General features: G+C 41.6%; 1 protein-coding gene across 3 annotated transcripts in view; it reads right to left on the bottom strand.

Moving 5' to 3' along the window:
• Positions 1-22,323, bottom strand: part of LRP5 (LDL receptor related protein 5) — a 161,034-nt gene that overhangs the window by 127,208 nt on the left and 11,503 nt on the right. Inside the window, exon 1 of one of the 3 annotated variants that reach the window (XM_084520080.1) lies at positions 13,639-13,798. The exons of 1 other annotated variant lie outside the window; for it this stretch is intronic. In XM_084520080.1, coding sequence (XP_084376206.1) covers positions 13,639-13,726 — 88 coding nt within the window. In that variant the 5' untranslated portion in view covers positions 13,727-13,798. Of the gene's footprint in view, positions 1-13,638; positions 13,799-22,323 lie in introns of those variants that run through there. One more of the 3 variants, XM_084520079.1, reaches the window with a different exon arrangement.

Raw genomic sequence — 22,323 nt, 5'->3', positions numbered from 1 at the left:
GGAATGACACTGTTGCAACCCCATTTGCAGTAATCTGTGCCTAAATATTGATTCAATTGTTTCTTAAAACAAACAAACAAAACTACTGCATTCAGGAAGCAACAAGAGAAGCACTTGCTGAATTCAATTTAAATATCAGGGAAGAAGGAAAAAATAGTCTCTGAACTCTAAGTTGCAGATAATCCAAATTCTGTGCTATTTGGGGTTTGCATGTAAAGTTCTGCGTACAATTTAAATGCAGCCTTTTTTGTTGGTGCCAATTTTACAACTGTACAGAAAGATGGCCTTTGAAGTTGCTAATAGACAAGTTTCAGGGATTCTTGCTTTAAGATCAGGTTTTTAACATGAATTTACCACTGTCAGGACTAGAACGTTCATGCCATTTCAGACACTGAGCAGTGTTTTGGAAACTTTACTGCTTTAGCAATGCATTGCTGAAGCCAGTGCAACAAGTGGAATCGAAGCTGGAAGATCTGTAGCATCTTGCAGGGAGTCTGATCATACGTTTGGCATATGCTCAGCAGAACCTGGGAGAAAGACAGGCACAGAATACTATCTGCTGGAGGCTGATCTATTTGTTAATGTTCCAGAAAAATCATCCTCTTAGGAACAAGCAATATTTATGACTGGACTTAAATTGCTGTTCCTCGTTTCAAGAAGTCTTTCTCAACAAAGATAATAAAACACTCGCTTCTGGCCATATATACGACTGACATCATCCACACCAAAAATAGAAGTAAAAATAAAAGTAACAATATTCTTTCCCAGCCATCTCACCTTCCTGACTGAGGCCGAAGTTTTAAAATTGAACTTGGATAAAAAGTTAAACTTTCAATGACAGAAACGTTGTCAAGCTCACTAAGCAAACACGACTTGCTCAAATATTCACAGTAATTGGTTTTGTGTCCTGCTGATGTTCAAACAGGAAAATAATACTGCAAACTCCATTCTATTTTATAAACAGCCAACATTAGTTCAGATTTTATAACAACAAACTAGTGCTAAAGCTTCTTTTTACAGTCTTAAGCGTATGCACGTAATGCTTCCCATCTCCCACTGAGCCCGAATGCGCTATACTTGCATACTGAGACTATAGTTAAAAAAAAATCAAAAAATTTCAAAATTCAACTTCCCAGACAGAACAAGGAGATTCTTGTTGAATCCAACACATTACTTCTGCCTCACAGAGAAGCAGCTGACAAGTTATACAGGACAAAGCATTGCATAGAGGTATAATCCTAAGAATGGCAGCTGTCAAGTTGTATTTTTCTCTGCAACCTCTCCACGTACCTGGTGATGCCCAAGTCTCCATAAAGCACACAAAGGCATTTCCTATGCACCGGTACACAACCTCTCAATTGCTCAAGTTTTACTGAGCCAATGATGAGGTTCCGTCAACACAGTGGTTTGCAACTGCAGTGACAGTCACCCAGGAGGGAAGAGAGACCTGAAGTCATTTTGGTTTCCAACACAGACCAAGATTTTATTTATAAAAAAAAAAAAAGCAACTGCTGCTAGTCTCAAAATGAGCATAGGAAAGAAAGTCTAAAGCAGCTTCTTTCCAATTAATATCTGGGGAACTTTAGTAAAGAGAAACATGTGGAGAATTCAGCAGCAAGTAAAGAAGAACAAATGCATGTCATGTACTAGTTCACTGCTTTGAGCATACCTGTCCTACAGCATGGACTCCAAAGCAAAGCATTAGTTTTTCTGCTGTCCACTCAAATAGTCCTCCCATCTACTCCTAGCAATGACAAACAAGTATCAAACCTCAGCAAAACATGTCCAGATGCTCTTCTCTGGCTGCATAGCCCCAAAGATGTTCTCACAGTCTCTTAGCATTGTGTTAAGACATGAGATACATAGAAGAAGGCATCCTCCATCAGAAACTAGCATTCATAGACAAGAGGGTCTTAACAGGCTGTCAAAAATCATATGGGCAGGTGTTATGTTATAGACAACCATGCTAATGAATCAGTTTATATCATGATGTGACCAGAAGATGCTCAGAGTCAATATATGAACCTGTTATACAGCCCCAATTCCTGTAGTCAGAAACAAGCTCCAAGGCTAATGCTAAGAAAGAATTACAATACAGTATTCTTGAACAGAGCTTTGTATGGAAACCATTTTAAAATAAAAGCATTACTGGGGACTTTATTGTGCAACAGCTGTTAAATTTTGAATGCATATTCCATCTCAAATGAAGTACATTCTGTTACCCTACAAAAGCCTCGTAATCCATACAAACAGGTCCCAAGAACATTCCTCAAAGTCATGCACTACAGCGTATCTCCTTTAAAAAGAAAACTCCGTGTCCCAATATGATATTGTAATATTGACCCCACAAAATCCTCGGAATCAGAAAAACACAAACGCACACCAGAATCTTTACCAAGATCTACCAACTGCCTTCTGGATGGGCCCAGCAGCCTTTACACACACTTTCTGCATATGTAAGAACTACAGTCCCAAGGAGCGAGTATGGCTGGAGGTACTGAGCTGGCTGCATCGAGAACTTAACAGCGCTCCACATCCTCCCTCACTGCACACAGACTTCCTCAGGAAAAAAAAAAAAAAAAAAAAAATCAGGATAACCAGGCGAGAGGCCAATGCTTACAAAGATCCCATAGCCATTGTTCAGAGAAAACATGTCACTTGCATCATTCCCCACATGCAATAAGCTCTGAAGCTCTGGCTGACTGAGTTGTGCCTCTGAGGACCAGCGCCAGATGTGCTCTATCTCCAGATGCCAGGAGTTCCACACCCTGGGGAGCAGCAGCCGGAGTTATTTTCCATGAGCTGTAATTATTATAGCAGTATGGAGAAGGGCTGGATGTGTTGAGGTGATAATCCCCAAGGTAAATGAATCCTAGATCACTTAAATCTTTTGCAGATAACAATGAAGACCTTAATTTGGACCGTGCAAGTTGAGAGACGATTTGGAACAGAGGTCACAGATGTAAAGTACTTCTACCTACTCATCTTCTCTCTGTTGTGCACATGGCTGAACACCAAACAGCAATCCTCAAATGTAAGTTGTACCTTCTCCATTTTTACCAATTCTACCATGGGCAGGCAATGTTAGCAGAACCACATGCTAAGGGGACAGCAAGCAGTCTCCTCAAGCTGCCAGAAAAAGGAGGGTGGTGGTTTTTTGTTTTGTTTTTCTTCCATTCAACAATGCTGTCTCATCATCCTACTTAGAGAAGTAACCCAACAAGTTTCCAAGAGCTCTCTTGACCACTGTTTTTAATTACACACCTACACACATTACAGCCTTTAGCAATCGTGGTTCTTCAGACAGTGGGAAAAAAAGCAGAAAGCAAGCAGGTAAAAAAAAAAGTCATACAAAACATCCCTGCCTAGAAGAGCTTACAAGCTAAGAAACACTACTGATGCAGAAGAAAGTTACACTATGTAGAAATTATAAAATAAAGACTGAAAAAGTTTTGGAAAGTGTTGGTTACACAAGATCAAAGATTATGCTGCACAAAATTGATCGGGTATACAATTCTCATTAATAAAACACATCTTCCTACCTTTTCAGGGACACTTTTCCTATTGTTCTGCTAGTTTGCAGCTTCATTTTCTTCTAATGAAACACCATTTACTGAGAGACTAACACACCGCAGTCAAATGGAGCAGGTTTATTACCAGAACGTTATTTAAAAAGCATTGGTATAGGAAAAGATTACTCCAAGGTGCTTCTCGAGTAAAGCACTCCAAGATGCAATCAGGGAGATCATTTACATATCGCTGTCACCTTTTCTAAGATGAAAAGCTGGAGTTCACAGACTTACAGGCATGCTTCAGTAACAATACCAAGAAGAAACCCAGGTGTACTGAATTCCAGCGCAACGCCTAGCAACTGTGAAACTTCCCTCCTTAAAATCCCGTATAAAGACACGGAGTTGAAGTCTACACAAAAAAGCATTTTTTCCCCCTTAGAAATGGAAGGTTATTGAATAACACAAACATTAGAATGGAGGGAAAAAAAAACAGAGCAGGAGAAACTGGTTAATCAAGTATTTAAGCACATAAAAACATACATATTGTATACACACTCACACATACATACATACAGGGAACGCATTCCCCTCTCAAACATCTCACACACTTCCCCACGTACGTTCTTCAGCATAAGCTCACCAGGACCTTGTAAGAGATTTCGTCTGCCTATGTCAGCACTTCCGTGAACTATGAGCAAATCTGTCTCTGCTCTGGGGAATTCAGTTATCTGGTAGCACATTTCAACTCTGAGTAACTACCAGTCAGTAAACAAAATCCAAGCATTTTCCAGTCCTCTGGCTCAAGCAAAATGTGTTCACTTTCCACAAATGTCTTGAAGGCTCTTTGAAGCACTGAAATTCACGAACAGCAGAATGACCTCTGTGTTAACAGGCACGCAACACATGGGTTTTGTCACAACCATTTGGGATTCCTTCAAGTAGAAGGATTACCGCCCCTCACCCCCAGCAAACTTGTTGGCGTCTACTGCTTTGACAGCAGAAGGGAAGTTCTGAAGTAGCTCCAATAACTTCATGGCCAACTCCCTGCCCTTTAAAGTAAAAGTCTTCGGAGACGAGCATTTCATGCTTGCAGTCAGATGTGACGGTAGTGACCAGTGGGAAATGAACAGAGACAAGAAAAACACTTGAGAGAATGAATTAATTACAATGTACATCACATTTTTGGGCAGTAACAGACACATGGCCTTGAACACCTCCATGGATGGGGCACCCACAGCTTCTGGGCAGCCTGGCAAGAGCCTCACCACCCTCTGAGTGAAGAACTTTTTCCTTATAGCTGATCTAAACCCACCCTCTGTTAATTTAAAACCACTATCACCACACCCCCTGACAAAGAGTCCCTCCCCAGCTCTCCTGCAGCCCCCTCTAGGCACTGGCAGGCTGCTGTGATGTCTCCTCGGGGCCTTCTCTCCTCCAGGCCGAACAACCCCAGACCTCTTGCCTTCTCTTCACAGCCAGCCTTCTACTTCTTCAGCCCTCTGATCATCCTCATGGCCCTCCTCTGGACTCAGTCTAATACATCCATGTCCTTCTCATACCAGAGGCCCCAGAGCTGGACGCAGGGCTCCAGATGGGGTCTCACAAGAGCAGAGCAAAGGGGGAGAATCCCCTCCCTCACCCTGATGCCCACACTGCTTTTGGTGCAGCCCAGGGTACGGGAGGCTTTCTGAGCTGCAAGTGCACCTTGCTGGCTCACACTGAGCTCTCATTAACCAACACCCCCAGGTCCTTCTCCTGAGAGCACACAACTCAAAGTTCAAATAGTACACCTTGGTTCCGCAGGCAAGCTACAGAGCTCACTCTTGCAGTCGTTTGTCTGCAGCTCTTCCGTAACACCTCCCAACAGTGGCGTATTTACTGCAAATATTATCCAATGCTCACGTAACTTTTTGCTGTTTTGTGTGCGTTTCTCCCAGTCACGTCATTAGCTACAATATTGACCAAAATTTTGATCTCCCTTAGAGTTTGATTTACACTGTTCAAAAAAAAAAAAAAAAAAAAAAAAAGTCTCCAGGAATATTTTCTGTCTCATTATGGCATGCATTGCTTCTTCTCGTAGTTCCCATGTCTGACTTTTGCAATTGAAAAATGCAGCTTCTAATGGCATCATAGAAAACACTCTCCTTCTGTACACAAGCTCCCAAGTCAGAGCTGCCATCTAGTGTAGTGGGGCTTTGTGGTTCAGGGTGGGTTGGAAGGGGGTTATAAAGAAAGTTTTGATGGGATGAAGATCTAGGTTCATGCAGGTTTTGAGGAAGGCAAAAGGGAAAGCCTTGCAAATGATCCAAGTTCAATTTATTGAGGCTTCACTATGATTTTGCCTGCAATAGCCACTCCCTACCTAAATCTCACCATGAAGTTTGCCTAAATTGGTCCAGATGTTCAACTGTTTCTGGGTATACACTCTCTAGCACTTAAACACCTGCAAACTGAGTTTTAGAGCATGGATAAGTCAGTCTTAGCTTTATCCAGATAGTAAAAACAAGCTGTGAAAACCCACAGACAAAAATTCTCCATAGTACAGATTTCTTTCACTCAACTATTGAAGACTCAAAAAATGTATAGATTTTTTTTTTTTTTAAACCCTCCACAGCTGTGTAGACCCTCTATGTAGAAAGTGCTACCCATGTGTATTTCCATCCTCTTGGCTCTGACTTGGGAATGTGAACTCTAACACAGCAGTTTAATTTGCTTTCATAGATTTTGCAAAACACACATCCAGGTAGGTCACCAATACTCTTTTCTGATGTTAATGCATTTTCCCCTGAAAAAAAAAAAAAAGTTTAAACACATACTTTAAGCTTCCAGTGCTCAAGTAGAGGAAGCAATGAGAAAAATCTAAAGAAAGAAAAAAAACACTATTTATATGAGAAATTACGTTAAAATTCATTGATGTAGGCAGGCAGCTCTGATCTGAGCTTCTCAACTGATCCAGAATCAGAACATTTCCAATGACTAAAATGAAACTAAAGTGTGATAGAGAAAACAGGTAATTCTGTGGCCCGAGTGACCTTCCTTAAATGGGTTCAAATTCATAAGTAGACCACGCTTTACCTGAAATAACTGAAGTTATATAAATGAAAGAAAGCCTCTGAAGCAACTTTAAACCAAGGCAAAATTTGCACAATACACGCGTATCAGTCACAATGTATTACACTGCGTAATTTATGATTCAGTGGTCAAAGGTGACACTGTCTATAAAACAAAGGATTCATTTTTTTTTAGTTTAAATTCTACTCTTTTTAAAAAGTTCAAGGAACAGCATTCTGGCTTTTGTATTAATGTTCTGTCTTAGCACTTTTAGCTTATGTATATTATGCAGACATCCCCTATAGTTACACATCAGGTAATAAATCTCATAACCTTCCATTCCTTCTGAATTATTCACCATCATCAGTCAGCTTCTTATCCAAAAGCCAAACTCTTGCTTTTTAAATTCCTTTATAATGAAAGGAAAAACAAATACAAATATAGACGTCTAAAAAGGAATATAACATGCTCCAAAGAAATTAAGCTTTAGGTGGCATATGCCAGCTACTCCAGAAAGGTAAAAAGCTCACAGAGATGCGCCAGGGAGGGAAATCTGCAAAACACCCACAGCACACACAGCCCAGCTCCTTCCTCCAGCAGCATGCAACAACATAAAAATGTGGTACTGCAGAACACCGCTGTCACACAAAGTTCACTTTTTTTCGCTTTTTCTCTCACAGCAAGGTCAAACCCACATCTTTAAGAACCACCTGGAGAAAACAGCCTGGCAGAAGCGGGGCATGCAGTGGAGTACATGGGCACAGAAGTTTAAGGTCAGGATGTCCTACGCACTGGATAATTTACAGCAATACAAGTTATCACAAAGACTTTGCTCAGCTGATCCACAACTGATACATTGTCAGTTAGGCACTCATGTTGTTTTTTGTTTGTTTGTTTTTAATTCATATGAAGACAAGTACACCTGTTAAGCTTAGGGTTACATTTTCCTCTCAATTTACAATGATATTGCAGGAAACGACCTTCTTGACAGCCATGCTCTATAGCATGAAATTTTAAATAAAAAAATAACTTTGAATTACATTTCTGGTCTTCTGAGCATTTTTCTACCCTCTGAATTCCAGCTAGGACAGTTTTAATTTGGAACAAATAAACAAACAAACAAACAGCAACAACCAGAAAGAATGTGTTCATGCAAAACACAAACCAATAGAAGTACAAGGACTGGACAAAGTATTCATGAATCAAATCCAAGTGAAACTGAAATCTGCACAGAAGGTACACTGAAGTTATTGATAAGGATTTAAGAGGATTCCTGCCGTTTGGCATAACCTGTGCCTAACTCAAAACCTGAGGTTTCAGAAGTTTCTAAGTTAAAGCAGCACTGTACCATCAAATTCTCACATTCTCCACTCCTTTTCTCTTTGGTTTAGTTAAAACAGCACAGAAGAGTAGAAAAGAAAATGAGCATCACTACAGCATGATTTTGTAGATGTTATCTGGTCCCCAAACACACAAAAAAGACAAGAAACTAACTCAACAGGTCCACTCAATCAGACAATCTTCCTCATCAGCCAAGAGGTTTGGAAACACTACGTAGACAATGTTTCCTTCACACTCTAGCTTTTTTTTTTTTCTTTTAATAAATTATAGTGATAAAAAAAAAAAACACCTCAAACATCACAGAAAGAGGCCAAGCTTCTGTCTTCACTTGCAGCCACCTCCTACTTCAGATCAAACCTATTCTTGCAGACTGAGTATCTAGAGTCCCTCAAGGCTAATTTAACACCTTCATAATCGTATGTACTAAGTCACTTGCAAAAAGAAGGTTTAGATTAATCAGTCAGATTTAATGCAACACTGAAATTAACATCAACATAAACTCATGACAACCCAAAAAAAGGACAGCAGAGAACCTCTGAAATCATAAAAAATATATATATATATATATATTAAATACTGAGCCTAATATAGCTACATAGTCCACAAGTCAGCTGCCTCAGATAAAACTCAAGCCAGTGGTGGTCCTCTATGAATGAAAGGACAGAACCCCCAGATTAATTATTCTGGGAAAGCTCAATTTCCTTATGTATTAAAGATAAATAATAGATGCTATGCTAGCAGAATATTCAGAATTATCAAATGCACTTCAGAAACCCACAGTGCCAAATGATATTCAACAACTATATTATTAAGCAGGGGCACTACTAAATACATATACCAATATTTGATGGTTGCAGACCATTCACAACTGCACTGGGAACTTGCTATTGCATCTGCTGTCAGCACACTGACCTGAAATGAAACAATACCTGTATCTGATGATATATTTTTAAATATTGTTTGATATATTCTTATTCCCAACAGGCCAGCCTGAACATAAAACTGTCCTCTTTCAGCTAATTTAATGCAACACTATCACAGAAGTTATTTATTTGTTTAAAAGTTGTTTTGGTTGCTTTAACTATTTTATTATCCACAACAAACTAACCAATTGAATCCTAACATGTGTGAATTTACTTGTGCCCTTGCAAGTCACCATGGATTTACAATTAATATAAGACCACAACCTCACATCTGCCTGTGCTGGCAGGTAAAGGACAAGTCAAGAAAGAGCAAAGCAATCCGCAGCAATCGAATCAAGCCATCAAATTAAAAATCCTGTTTATAACATGGACCCTCAGCACCCTTACCAATGCATCACCCATTCTTTAAACTCCATGGAACATCACAGTAGAAATTTGTGGCTTGACAGATAGTTTCCATCTATTCTTTAGTGAGCAGAAACCGCAGAGATGAAACACTGGTGAGTTCCACATTCTATTTTTTCCAAGAGAGAGAAGGAACCAGAAGAATTGTTGGCCCATAAACTCCTAACGAAAAACCATACTGAACAATACCCTCTGGGGCATACTTCCAATTTTCTCTCTTCCTCTCACCACAACAGTTTAATCACCCACAATCTCAAATGCTGCTCAAAATATCCCTTAACTCTATTAGGATACATTCCACGGCCTAACTTAATGAGCGTAGGGCTCTCCAGAAGTGTTTTTCTAGTTCAGAAGTCCCAGATGTGCACTGTCAGATGCACATCTTCGACACCTTCACAACATCCCAAGTGTCCAAACAGCACGGGACTTTGGCCAGCCAGTGTCCCCAGCCTATATTCTCATTACCTGGTCATGCCCTAAGTGAACTTCATCTCTCAAGGATCAGGTTGACACCTATTTGATATCTATTGAGTTGTTCACAGAGATCCCAAACAAAAAATAACAATTTCCTTCAAGTATTCTCAATGCTGTGTTTTTTCTCATCCATATCAACTCACAGAAGAAATTCTGCACTAAAAAATAGTCAGATATTTTGAAAGTTTAATAGCTCTTATGTTAAAGATGTAAGGGGAAAAGTAAGAGGATTTCTTTGAAAAAAAGTTACCTACAATGTGCAGCTTCTTTCTAACAATAGATTTAAACCTAGTCATTGTTCTTAACCTCAACAAAGCAGGTTGCTTTCATACAATATACTAAGTTCACAAAAAATACAGACCGAATATGAAACTAAACAAATTGAACTGTTGCCATTAAAGCTATTTCTGAAAATCATGAAGAGTGATTTATTATTCTTGTTTATGCTTTGACAAAAAGAGGACAACTGCTTTTAACTTTACATTACTGGCCAAATTTTGATGAAATACAGTCACACTCTTCTACAGTATTAACTTTGTGTGTCAAACTGATATATGTATTATGTAAACATCTACCGTAAGAGTAAATTTAAAGCATCCAGAACTAATGAATGAATTCAAACACCATACCAAAAAGAGAGAGAAACCTTTGTGTCTGGACAGAGAAGCAGCAGTGCTCTGAAAACATGAACTTAAACTTCATAGTTAGTCTGAAGTTCCAGCATTTCTTCACTAGTTCAGCGGATTGATGACCATAATTTGTGACAGACCCTGAGACCATGCTACTAGTAGCTACTAGGAAAATAGCTCCCGAAACCAGCGACAGACTGACTGAAACAGCTCTGAAGTTGTAGGGACTCCTACGTAGCACATTCCCTCATCATAGAAGTAGCACATGTTCTATCTTGCTGCGTTCTGTGTTTAAGCAGAGTGATAAGTTTCATTACTTTTAGCTTATCTCAAGAAAAGTGCTATGAATTAAAAGCCATTTTAATGCTGTGCTCAACTGCATTTTTTATTTCACACTGCATCCCTGGTTTCAAACTTTCGTAAATCACCCACACACTTCTCTGTTCAGCTTTCCTTATCTTGCTTTTCTTAATGTTAGGTAAATAATCATTCCATTAAATAAAGTTATGATATAGTCCCACAATTTTGTCAAGCATTCTCATACACCACAAACAACAGCTAACCAAGCTCCTGTGAGTTTAAGAAAGAGCAACTCTTGCTTAAGATAACTTTTTAACGAGACTTATTTCAAATGCATTTGGGTTTCAAGAGCTACACATAAAACATCTGCTATACAGTATTAAGCATTTGGAACTTAAAATATTTTCAGAAAAACAAAACAAAACAAGACGTGTAATAATGTAACAGTAACATGCTATAGTTATCCTGTTCCTGAATACTTCAACAGGCAAATGAACCCCCTTTCAAGGAAGTGCTAAATGCAATAATCATTTTGTCTCACCTCGGTGAAAACAGTCCATCATAACACACATCTTGACTATCACTATTTCAAGCCACATAAATAAAACCTCTCCTGACACGACCACATACAGAGCAAGGACATTACTCCACAGCAAAAATTATTTCATGGCCAAAGTATTCAGAATCTATTATAACACGCTAAACTTAGCAGAAGCTTTAACACCAGAGAAGTTCCAACACATCCCCCACCTTGCAGGGATCTATTTACATATTTGTAAGATAAGCACATCAAAATAATTTCAAGAGGTAGAAGTCCCTCAAAGTCAGGCATCTGCTTCGATTCTCAGGAATGGAAACAGAAAGCACGAGCCTCTTCAGATTGTTTACAGCTGGTCTGTCTCACATGCATGAAAAACATGCTGTAATTCTTCGAACTTGGAGGAATCACAGCTTTATGAACATGTCTGGAAGGTGGAAATACAGTACATATTACACCTCTCTGACGTTTTGCAGTCTACGAATACAGAACATACTGATAACCGAGACTACTCCACTGAAAATGTGGGGAGCCCCTCATAGTACATTCATGCTCTTCCCAAAAGGACAGATGAGCTGTCCTTAAAAGCACTATCCAGACCAACCTAACAAAGAATCACATACCTTCCTACTAAGTACTCAGAACAAAAGCAATGTCACAAAGATTTATAACCAAGACTCTTCAGCTAATTACTAAAAACCAGCACATTTGTAGAGGAGTTTTTCCACCCATTTTTCAGGAAGGTGACTGTTGATACAGAACATATACTATATTAAAAGAATCACTGGCTCTAATATGAGGTGAATCAAATCCAACCTTCACGTCACAACATATTTCTTAGTTTTACTGTGAACTGCATTACGTTTCTTCCCTAGGAGTTCCAAAAGCAAACTTATCTCCTTTTTAAAACGTTCCTTTCGATTAGAGTCCATAACATCGACAAGTAAATGTGTGGATACCCTCAAGGAGCACTATCAGCCTGTTCTCTCTCCATTTAAGACTCCCTAGAAGTTAACTTCCCCCCCCCCCCCCTTCCTAAAGCTACATAGCTGAATTCACTCAAGTATGAACTTGAACATCTTTACACAAACAGAAATGCTCAGAATGGAACAAGTCACACTTCAGGTTTTCTGAAACATTTTTAAGAGACCAGGGCGATGTGTATAGATAGAGAAGGTACAGTCTGAGATGCTAAGGACATCTTTTTCCTATAATTATGGCAGAATAAGCAAGGCGCAGCATACACCTGCGTACAATTCCAACTAAAAACAGCGAGCAACGATGCCAGCAGAAAACGGTCAGTTCTCCTGCTCTAAATGACAGTTCTAATAATTACAGATGGTTTCTAAAGGTGGGTGGCCTAATAAAAAAGGCCCTGAGGTGATGTTCTGCCAGCCTTGGCCGCGCTGCCGAGTTTTCTAAACTGCCTAGGAAATTGCAACAATTAGGCTTCAGCTTGCTAAAGCACTCAGGTGATGGATCCAAGGGAGCTGATGGATCCAGGCGGGCCAGATGCAGCAGCAAGAAGCCAGAAGTCTCCCAGAGGAGGATGTTACGAAGGCGGGACTGAAGCAGTGGAAAAGGAGACGAACAACCCCCAGTCCCTTCCCCAAGGATGTTGGGGACAGAACGCAGCCTTCGTTTATCTCTCCATATACATTTTATTTTTCAAGTGACAGCACTTTTACTTTAAAGTAGCGTTGTGGATCACTGCGAAGAGCAAGGTCCCAGCAACCTGGGTGCCCAGGTCAGCACACTGGGTGGGAACGGGGAAGCAAACCGGGCTCGGCGGGGCCGGGGCCCACGCGTGGCAGCCCCCCAGCCCGCCCACAGCCTGACAAACGGAGCCGGGGGGGCTGCGGGGGGGCCCTCGCCTTCCTCCCACCCCCTTCGGCAGCCGTGCCAAGAGGTTTGATTCCGCCTGGGAGCGACACCCGACACCAGCTTCCCCAAACCCCGCAGAAAGCCGCGGCTAGGACCGCGGAAGAAGCACGGCGCAGGGTGGGTTGGGGTTTTTCTGGGGGCACGACTTTTGTGGGTTTTAATTTATTTATTTATTTATTTAGCAACCCTACGAGTTCACCAGAGTTCCCCCCACCTCTGCCCCGAGGGGAAAATACCCTCGGACCCCAAGGAAGTGTCCCGAGGGGGTGCAGAAAGAAGGCCCCCCCCACTCCCCACCACACACGTGCCTTTAGGGGGAGCAAAGAGGGGATAGGAGCAGGAATAGCAACCCGTGGCACAAGCACCCCCCCCCCCACCAAAACCCCACTCACCCCAAATCCCGCCCATGTACCCCCCACCAAAACCCCCTCTCACCCCATTCACCCCATCCCGTCCCCATCCCGGGAGGGAAAGAGGGAAGGGGGGGGGGGGATAAGTTTGGCGAAGTCCTACAACAAAAGGGGCTGAGGCTCCCCCCCACCGCCGCCCCCACGGGCCCCGCGGCGCCCAGAAGAACTCACCCCCGGCCGGGCCGGGCTGGCAGCGAAGCAGGGAGGCGGCCAGGAGGCGCAGCAGCAGCAGCAGGAGCGGCGGCGCCGCCGCCTCCATGTTGTGCCGCAGCAGCAGCCGCCGGAGCGTCTCAGGCAGGCTCCATGCTCGGGGCGCTGCGCTCGGCGGGGAGGGAGGCGGGCAAGGGGGGAGGCGCTGGAGACGACCCTCCTCCTCCTCCTCCTCCTCGCACCCGGGGAGGAGCCCCGAGCCCGGCCGCCCCACGCCCGGGGGAGCGGTCCAGGCCCCGAGCCCGTGGATCCGGGGGACGCCGGGCTCTGGGGGGCTGTTGGGGCGGTTCTTTCTTTGAGGCTGCTTGGGGGGGAGTTAGGGGTGGTTTCTTTCCTTCTTCCCTTCTTGTTTTCTTCCTTCTTTACTTCTTCCGTCCTTGTTCCTGTCTTCTTTCCTTCCTTCCCTCCTTTCCCTCTTCTTTCTGGAGCATTTACTCTAAAACCAGGCAGGAGGTTGCAAGGGCGGCACAGGAAGGGTCAGAAAAAGTTGCTTGCCCCATGTTTAAAAAGAAAGGTTTCTGCAACTGATGTAGAAAAGCAGTGTGCAGATGCACGCTCCTTTACCTGTCTCCAGAAAAAAAGGTGGGTGCCTGCTCCTGTGAAGGGGAATTTTCCTTTCTCTTCTCACCAAAACATTTTCTGAAAACACTTCTCATCTACCTTACTTCTCAAATAAAGGCACTTTTCAGCAGCAAGTTTGTGTTGCTTTTTCAGTTAGATGTGCTGCCTGTTCATATAAATGCGTTACCAACAAGAAAGGGGCAGAAGCATGTTATACAAAAGTAGAGGCTAAAAAAGATAAAGATAGCACTGACTGGATTTAGACAGATTTCAACAGAGAACACATTTTCCAAAGGAAGGTATCTGCTATAAGAATAACTCATTAGACTGGAAAAAGCCATTGGTGACCAACTGGACCCACACAGCAAACCAAGAGAACTATTCATGGGCATAAACTGCAGTTTCATGCCATGTGGAAGTTCATTCTTCACAGTAGCATGGAGCTGGAATGAAATATTTGAATGTTTCTTTTTAGAGAGTATTCTCACTTGGTACCCCCTTTCCTTCCTGAATCAGCCTACCTCAATTAACAGATTGGGTGGCAGACTTAAAGCTAAAGCAAAGGGGAGAGAGACCAGGCTATGGAGGTAGGCAACTACAGAAAAAAAGTCTTACCAGAATGCTTTTTGGGGGGCTTTGATGATAAGACCTCTGCTAAAACATTAATTGCTATCTAAAGTGCTGGCAAATCTAGTAGCAGTCAGGAGGAATGCAGTATTCCTCCAAACTGGATTATGCCATTTTAACCTCAGCTAATAAATTGTTGGGGTTTGGGGAGAAAATTAAACTTGGGCAACTCCAAAACGAAGTCTGACCTGTGTGCTGAGAAAGCTGCCTCCCACCTTTTTGCCAGCCCTGCAAGAATTCCTCCAGCAAAACCTGGGAGAGCAAAGCTGTGACGTTCCTGAAATATCGGACACATACATTTGTGAGGAAGTAAAAAACTGGTTAAAAATACCTTATTGGAATAGCAACAACATAGTGTTACTCTTTTCCTAATAGAAGAAAGAGGCACTCCTTTCAGAGAAGGTTGTATGCACACAGTACCCAAGTAGGACTCCAAGAACAGAGCCAAGAAAACGTAGGTGAAACAAGGCATCGAGTAACCCCCTGGGCAAGTCACAGTCTAGCATTTCATCAGTTTCTCCTTTCATGAAAGGGGCAGGGGGAATAATTTTCCTTTCATCCTGTCCACATAGTGTAAAAGAAGCTGCAGCAGGTTTAGGGCCTGGCTATAGGAAGAAGGAAGAGGAGAAATGCAGACTGCAAGCCCAGCACACCCCCTCGAAGTTGCAAGCAGGCCAGTTGTTGCGTTCTGCCATTGTGGTCGTCCCTGATGGAGAAAGGAGGGAAGTGCAGAGGCATAGAAGGGAAAACAAAGAGCCCAGCTGTATGTGAACTCTGAGGGATGTCCTTCGGGGTAGCCTAGCCATCCCACCACAGCTGGAAAACTTGGCTTGACTGAATTGATTTAAATGCTTTCTATGTATTTACTCCTCCTGGATTTCTCCCTCCTATCCCAGTTTACAGCATCCTTCTCTCCCAGCTGCCAGAGCTGTCTGAGCTCCTGTAGAGCTAAACACTTAATGACAACTGCAGAAGCCCCTGAAGTGAATTTACTGCCTTATAAATGACACACGGGTTTATTTTATGGTGAATATCAGTACCAAGACATGCATCTTTATTCCTCTGGGGCAGCACTGTTGAAGACAAAGTCACTAGATCCAAATCCGTTGAGGATATTCTGTGGTGTTTTACAAAAAGAATGCAAAGTGAACAGAAAATAATAATAAGACTACATTTTCCTTTACTACTTCTAAGACCATAAGACTGAATCACTTTCCTTTTTCAGCATCTCAAATACACTTCTTCATACTTCCTCACCCACCTTTTGGACAGAAAGCAGCCTCAAACTAGAACTATGTAGGGACTCAGTCCTTCTCACCCTTTATCACAATAGAAAATGTGTATAGGTAACCTAGAATAAGAAAGAAATGACTGAGGAAAATATCATCTGGATGCAGGTTCCCTCATCTCCTCCAAAAACTCAATGCAAGAAGTACGCCATGTATACAACAGCCACAGTTACGATTACACCTACTGAGAAGACATCTGAAGAAATCTTCGCATGGGATGAGTGTCGTTATGGGCTCACCATGACATGCTTCAGAAAATTTCAGCTTTGTCTCCACATCCATCTATCAGACTCTATAGGAACCACTCAGTGGCTCCCGCAACATCAGTTGCTTGTATTCTGCCCACATGGTAATTTTTTTCCTCTTCCTTTATCTGTCTTGCCAGTTCAGAGCATTATTCCCTGCAGATGCTAGCACAGTCCAAACCAGGTCTGAGGTTGCGCAGGACTTTCAGGCACTGCTTTGAAAAAAGTCACTTGTTGAGCATTAAATGACACTTAAATGTTTAGAACTAAATAGCTGCACTGCCACTAATTAAGCTGCCTGACATGGTAAAAGACCATTATCATTACTACCTCCTAATCCCTAGAAAAAAAGGCCATAAGACATACACATTTGTTTACATCATGCAGGTTCCCTGGCATTGCACAGTCATAAAAGTAGATTTTGTTCAGATCAAATACTCCCCAAAATATCTCCACAACCCAACATTCTTTTTTTAAACATGGCCAGTTTATTGTTTCTTCCCCCTCCCCAGATAAACTATAACATGAACTGAACAGTTAAAACAGCAAGAATCTGTCATACAGACATAAAGATATGTGATTTAAGTTAAAGCTAGTGATCTTTCAGCCTCTGGTTTGTATGCTTTTAAGACACTTATGAAAATAACAACGAAAAGCAAGCCAAACTTTGTTATGTTAAATTTTCTATACAGGACTTGTTATGCTTATTAGGAGAGCTATAAGGGTTCAAGCACTGAAAAAGGTTAAAAGGTTTAGGTTGGTCAGGAAAGGGTTATGGTTAAATATCAAAAAAAAGCTACTCTTTTGGGGCCTAGGCAGCCAAGTGAAAGAGCGTGTGTGTGTTATAGATACAACTGTAGAACACTGTGCATTATACACGTATAAACTGGAGAACTTTCCTTCCCAGGCAGGGTTCCAGTGCCATGCATGGAAGTAAAACCCTGACATTTCTAGTGCAGCCATTTCCAGTGTCGTGACCCCAGTGAGGTTACGGCAGCTAAACAGGGCTGGGAGCTTGGAAGAAAAAAAAAAAAAAAAAAAAAAAAAAAAAAAGTCAATTTTGTCAAATAGTTATATTCTAAGGAAGGGAAGTGCTGTAAGTAATTTAGATGGGACTACAGAAGGAAGGAGCCCGAGAATGGCAATCTTTAAGCATTTGCCAGTGCTTGAGACCTTCCACAGTACTCAGGGCCCATCTGCCAAGAGCTTCTACTCCAACAGAGACAAAAAGAACACACATGCCAATAATGTAAATACAGGAAAATCTGGAGACATTGCAAGTCAAGAGATCAGAGTGCTATGGGACAGACTTCCTGGAAGGAGTGAGCTTAGGGAGAGACGGCTGACAGGTTTGCAAGAGGAACACCAATGTTAAAAAATGTATGAAAGGCATCCTGGTAGTATTAATTGAAACAATAGTTAAGGTTGTCCTGTGTTAGTGAGATGGTGAGGGTAAAGAGCCTGTTCCCAAAGCCTCCTGCTGGCCAGCAGCCTCAGGAACAGAGGGGCTGACACTGCCTGAGGAGGAGAAACATGTCACCATAAAAAGTTATGAAAACATAAAAATAGTTCAGTGGGTTTTTTTGGTGGTGATTCTTGGACTCTGAATACTTTTCTGGTCACAACTAAACTCCCTGCTACAGCTACCAGACCAGCAGTCATCACATTTCTCTGCGCTGTACAAGCAAGAGTTGCTGTTTAAAATTTCCATGCAGCTACCTTCACAAAGCCAGTTGTAAAACTATTTGAGCTGCACTTTACATTTCATTATTGGTCACCAAAGTTCTGTATCAAAGTGAGGAGATATCATCCCTTTAGCAGGAAATAAGGGAACTGTGAAAGGAGAGTGATTCTGCCTGGAGAAACACAGAAAGCCAGCTGCAATTTTTTGCCCTATATTCCTCATGGAAGACTTTTTTTTTTTTTTTTTTTTTTTACAAGCAACTCCAGTATTCCAGTGGAAATCTAAAGTGACAGCAAAAATTAAAGGAGTCAGCACAGAAATAAGTATTGAAGTAGCACTATAAAAATCCCCAAATTATTATTATTATTATTTTTTTTTTTTTTTTTTTAAGAAATTCAGATAAGTTGAATGTAATATGTTCTGCCTGGTCCAGACTGCAAGGTCATTAAATCTAGCCTATGCTGCATCCACATAACTGACCAAGTAGGTCCATTCACAGAGCTACTCATCTCCCTTTTTCCAGTGCTTGCAGGGACCTAAAACATTAGGTTTGCACAGCCATTAACACAAGGTATCACCTGAGGCCTTACTACAACAGCCAGCAGCAGGTTTCTTCAGTCTCACTCCAATGCTATATTCATCACATGGGAACTTCAAGGAGTATCTCAGCTCCAGTCATGACATAAGATAAAGGGTAACCTGAGATGCCTTCTCCAAATGCAGCATTGATTGGAAAGAACTGGGCTTGAGATAGCGAGAATGTAAGAACAGATCCTGAAAGGGTCAGAGAGGTGTTGTGATTTAGGGTGGCATCTTTACATGCCTCTACACTGCTCCAAGCATCTCTGCACTACACAGGAGTCTTGTACCAAGCAGAGCAAGGAAAGATTCTTATGAAGGATCCCGAAGCCCCGGTAATCTCATTGTTTGAAGAAAAGCATTATGCAGTAATTGATGTCTAAAAGTGATCACTCCACATCTCTCATCTGACCATAATAACATCTCCCATGATAACTGGCTTTTCACTACAACATTCAATTCACTGCAAACTTCGGTTGGTGTATTTGCCTTCTTTTCTCTATGCACCATAGGTTTGCTACAGCTGGCAGATTACAGTCAGTGGTTGCAAACAGAAGCTCCACACAGTCATACTCGAGCTGCTGAGTAGCCCATACTTCTCATAGTAGAAGAGGTAAATCTGGCATCCATCTGTCTTCAGAGACACAGCATTTATTCATACAACAGCCAAGTCCTGCCTCACTTTACCCCCAACCAACTGTGGTTGATACACCTAAAATAATACTATAAATATTATAAAATAATACAATAAAAATAAGCTGCTACAATGTGTGTGACAGGCCACAGAATGTGCTACATTTGTAGTGTGATTACCCTTTCAGCAAGCACATGGGTGTAGAGAGGAAACATTGCAAAACACCATGATCTGTTAGCACTAGTACATGCCTGTCATATTCATTCACACCTTAAAAGACAAACCTCACCTCCAACCATTAAAAGCATCACCAAGTCAAGTAGTGTAGGATTAGAAGATGTAAAAATAGTATCAGAGCAAACTGGTGGTAAGATGCTCCCTTAACTAAGTTATAGCTAAGGTCACAAAGGTCATTTCTTTGACATTTTCAGCATGTAAAAAGAAAATTCTTTGACTTTTCAAAGCTGCTTAAGATAAAAAGTGTTGTAAGCAGGGGTGAAGCCATGCTCGACTAGTTACTGTCTGACTAATTTTTGTGGGCGGTTAAGATGCCAGGCAAGACTTGCTTTGTCCTGGCAAGATGCGAATCTTTCTTGTATGCAGTGGGAAAGGCCCCACGACATGGCTCAGTGCCATGACTATTTAGATATTAAAATTGTGGATGTTGAAACTGGTCCTGAATGCAATGTTACATGAACCCTACGTGCTAGCTGCCTGCTGACAGCACTTGGAGTGGTTCTTGCTGGGATCGCACCAAGTGCTCCTGTCAGCTGCCAAAGAAAGGAGGTGGAAGGTAAGGGAGAAAAAATAATGATGGTGACGTGCAAAGGAAAAGCTGCAGACAGGTGTAAATGGGAAAAAAGAGTCCTGACTTCCTATAATATTTCTATAGTATTTATGCAGGCACCAATACATACACACGCAAGTTTCCTACATTTAGCATTCTCTTGAACATTATCCTCTTAGTACTTCGTAAATAGGAGAACCTATAATATGCCCACACTGAGTTCACTGTGTTGCAAGTCAGTTGACTGAAACTCTACAGAAAACTTAAATTATTTCTGTGGTGGTGCAACAGCGTGAAATGTGTCTGAAGGTCGGTAATGGCGAATAACTTCCCGTAGATGGCAGCATTGGTGAGCATCACCAGCCACACCGCAGCTCCGGGTAGTCCAACTAATACCTACGATTTTTGTAGCACCTTTCACTGTTGGAAAGCAGGGTGGTGTTTTTTTTTTTTTAATCCATTAATGATTCCAGACACTTCACCGCTCGCGTTCACCGATATTTCTCTGATGCTAAGATCATACATTAAACAATATTTGCACAGTACAAATACATAACAGACACACGTTTTGGTACAGCACACCACATACAGAGGCACAGGAATGTGGTGCTGAGGCACCACTCAGGAGTTCAGAGCTTCTGCACAAGAATTTATTTGAAAGCTAATACTTGTACAAATGAAATATCAGCATAGCATCATCAATTAAAACAAAAAACTTATGACATTCAGCTTAGGAAACAGAAGTGTTAAGTATTAGGGTTTCATTAACTGGATTTCTATGAGATCAAACCAATTGCTTAAGTCAAGATAAGAGCATTCATGCCAAACATGACAGTGTTAACATCTTGGGCTTCTTCACTCCAGAGGAAAAAAAAGTGTCTTTACAAGAAATTTCCACCAGCTCTATCTTCAGTTTACTGTTTGACTTCACTGCAAAAACAGGCCAGTCTTAAAGTTAACTTTGATTTACTGATTTCCACCTCTCCAGCATTTCTGGGTTTTCCTTGCTGCTGCGTTCCCTGAGGGATTTTGTAAAGTAAGCATCTGAATTCCTCAATGTGGCTGGTAAATCAAGAGTAAAACCTGACAGAAGTGTAATTTACACCTGGTATAAATTCAGGCTATAAGAAAACTGTTTAGAAACCAAGTTATAAAACTCCAGCCAAATTGAAATATGGCAATTTTCATTATGAGAATACCTTTAATTGCCAGGGGAAGGAAGGGACTAGAGAGACAGGAATATCACAGAGCATGGGCTGTTCCACAAGTTCCTCAGCCGTACATGAGGAGAAACACTGTGGATGCAAAATCTTGAGAAACCACACAGAGGATTGAAGTCCTCCCTATTTGATGCTAGCAGTGTTGAAACACACTGAAACAGCAAACGAGGAACACAAGCTGGTTGAGAGTGACCAAACAAAGCCTCAGAGCCTTAAGAAAGAGCGAGAAAAAAACAGATTAAGCTATTGTAAGGAACATGGAATTAAATGAACAGAATTCAGAGGAAAGATCCCATGGGAAAGAAGCTCAGACAGGTCTCCTATCCTTAAAGAAAGGGTACCTAAGACACAAACTACCCTAACATAAAAGTTGCAGGGACAGAGACCAAATCATGACTTCTTCAGCAGCCCTCCCCACAGAATGAAAGCCTGTGGATATAAAACAACGGTACACGTATACAGAGATAATCAGGGAGGCCATGGCAGAAGCAGAAATACAACTAGCATGGAGAAGAAAGATGACAAAGCTTGCCTCGTTAGAATAACAGAGAAAGGAAAACAATTGAGGAATTGATTTACTACAAGACAATGAAGTCTCTTGTTAGATGTCATGAAGCAGGCATAGTTTTTAATAGACACTGAAGCAAAAAATCATTTAAAACCACTACGGATCAGGCAGTCAACATAATTAATAACAATGTATGGGAAAACCTCAGGGTAGAATTCAGGAAGAACAGAATAGACTGGATACATTGTTCTTAGTTGGATATTATTAATCCTGGGAAATTTAGGAGAACCTTCAGAGCCATCACAAGTAATCTCTGACAGCTTGTGCAGGACTGGAAAGTTTCTGGAAGACAGAAGAGTCATCCACACATTTTGAATGCAGACTGTATTCATCTTTGAAAAGGGAAAGGGAGGACTCAGAAGCATGACTTGCTTAGTTCAACTTCAATTCAAACAGAAACCAACACAAACTGTTTGGAAGCACCCACCAGGTAAATCATGAGGTAAGTAACA

The sequence above is a fragment of the Aythya ferina genome (assembly GCF_964211825.1).
Source record: "Aythya ferina genome assembly, chromosome: 5".
Taxonomy (NCBI): domain Eukaryota; kingdom Metazoa; phylum Chordata; class Aves; order Anseriformes; family Anatidae; genus Aythya; species Aythya ferina.
Note: the sequence above shows the minus strand (reverse complement) of the source record. Positions and strands in the feature narration are given on the sequence as shown.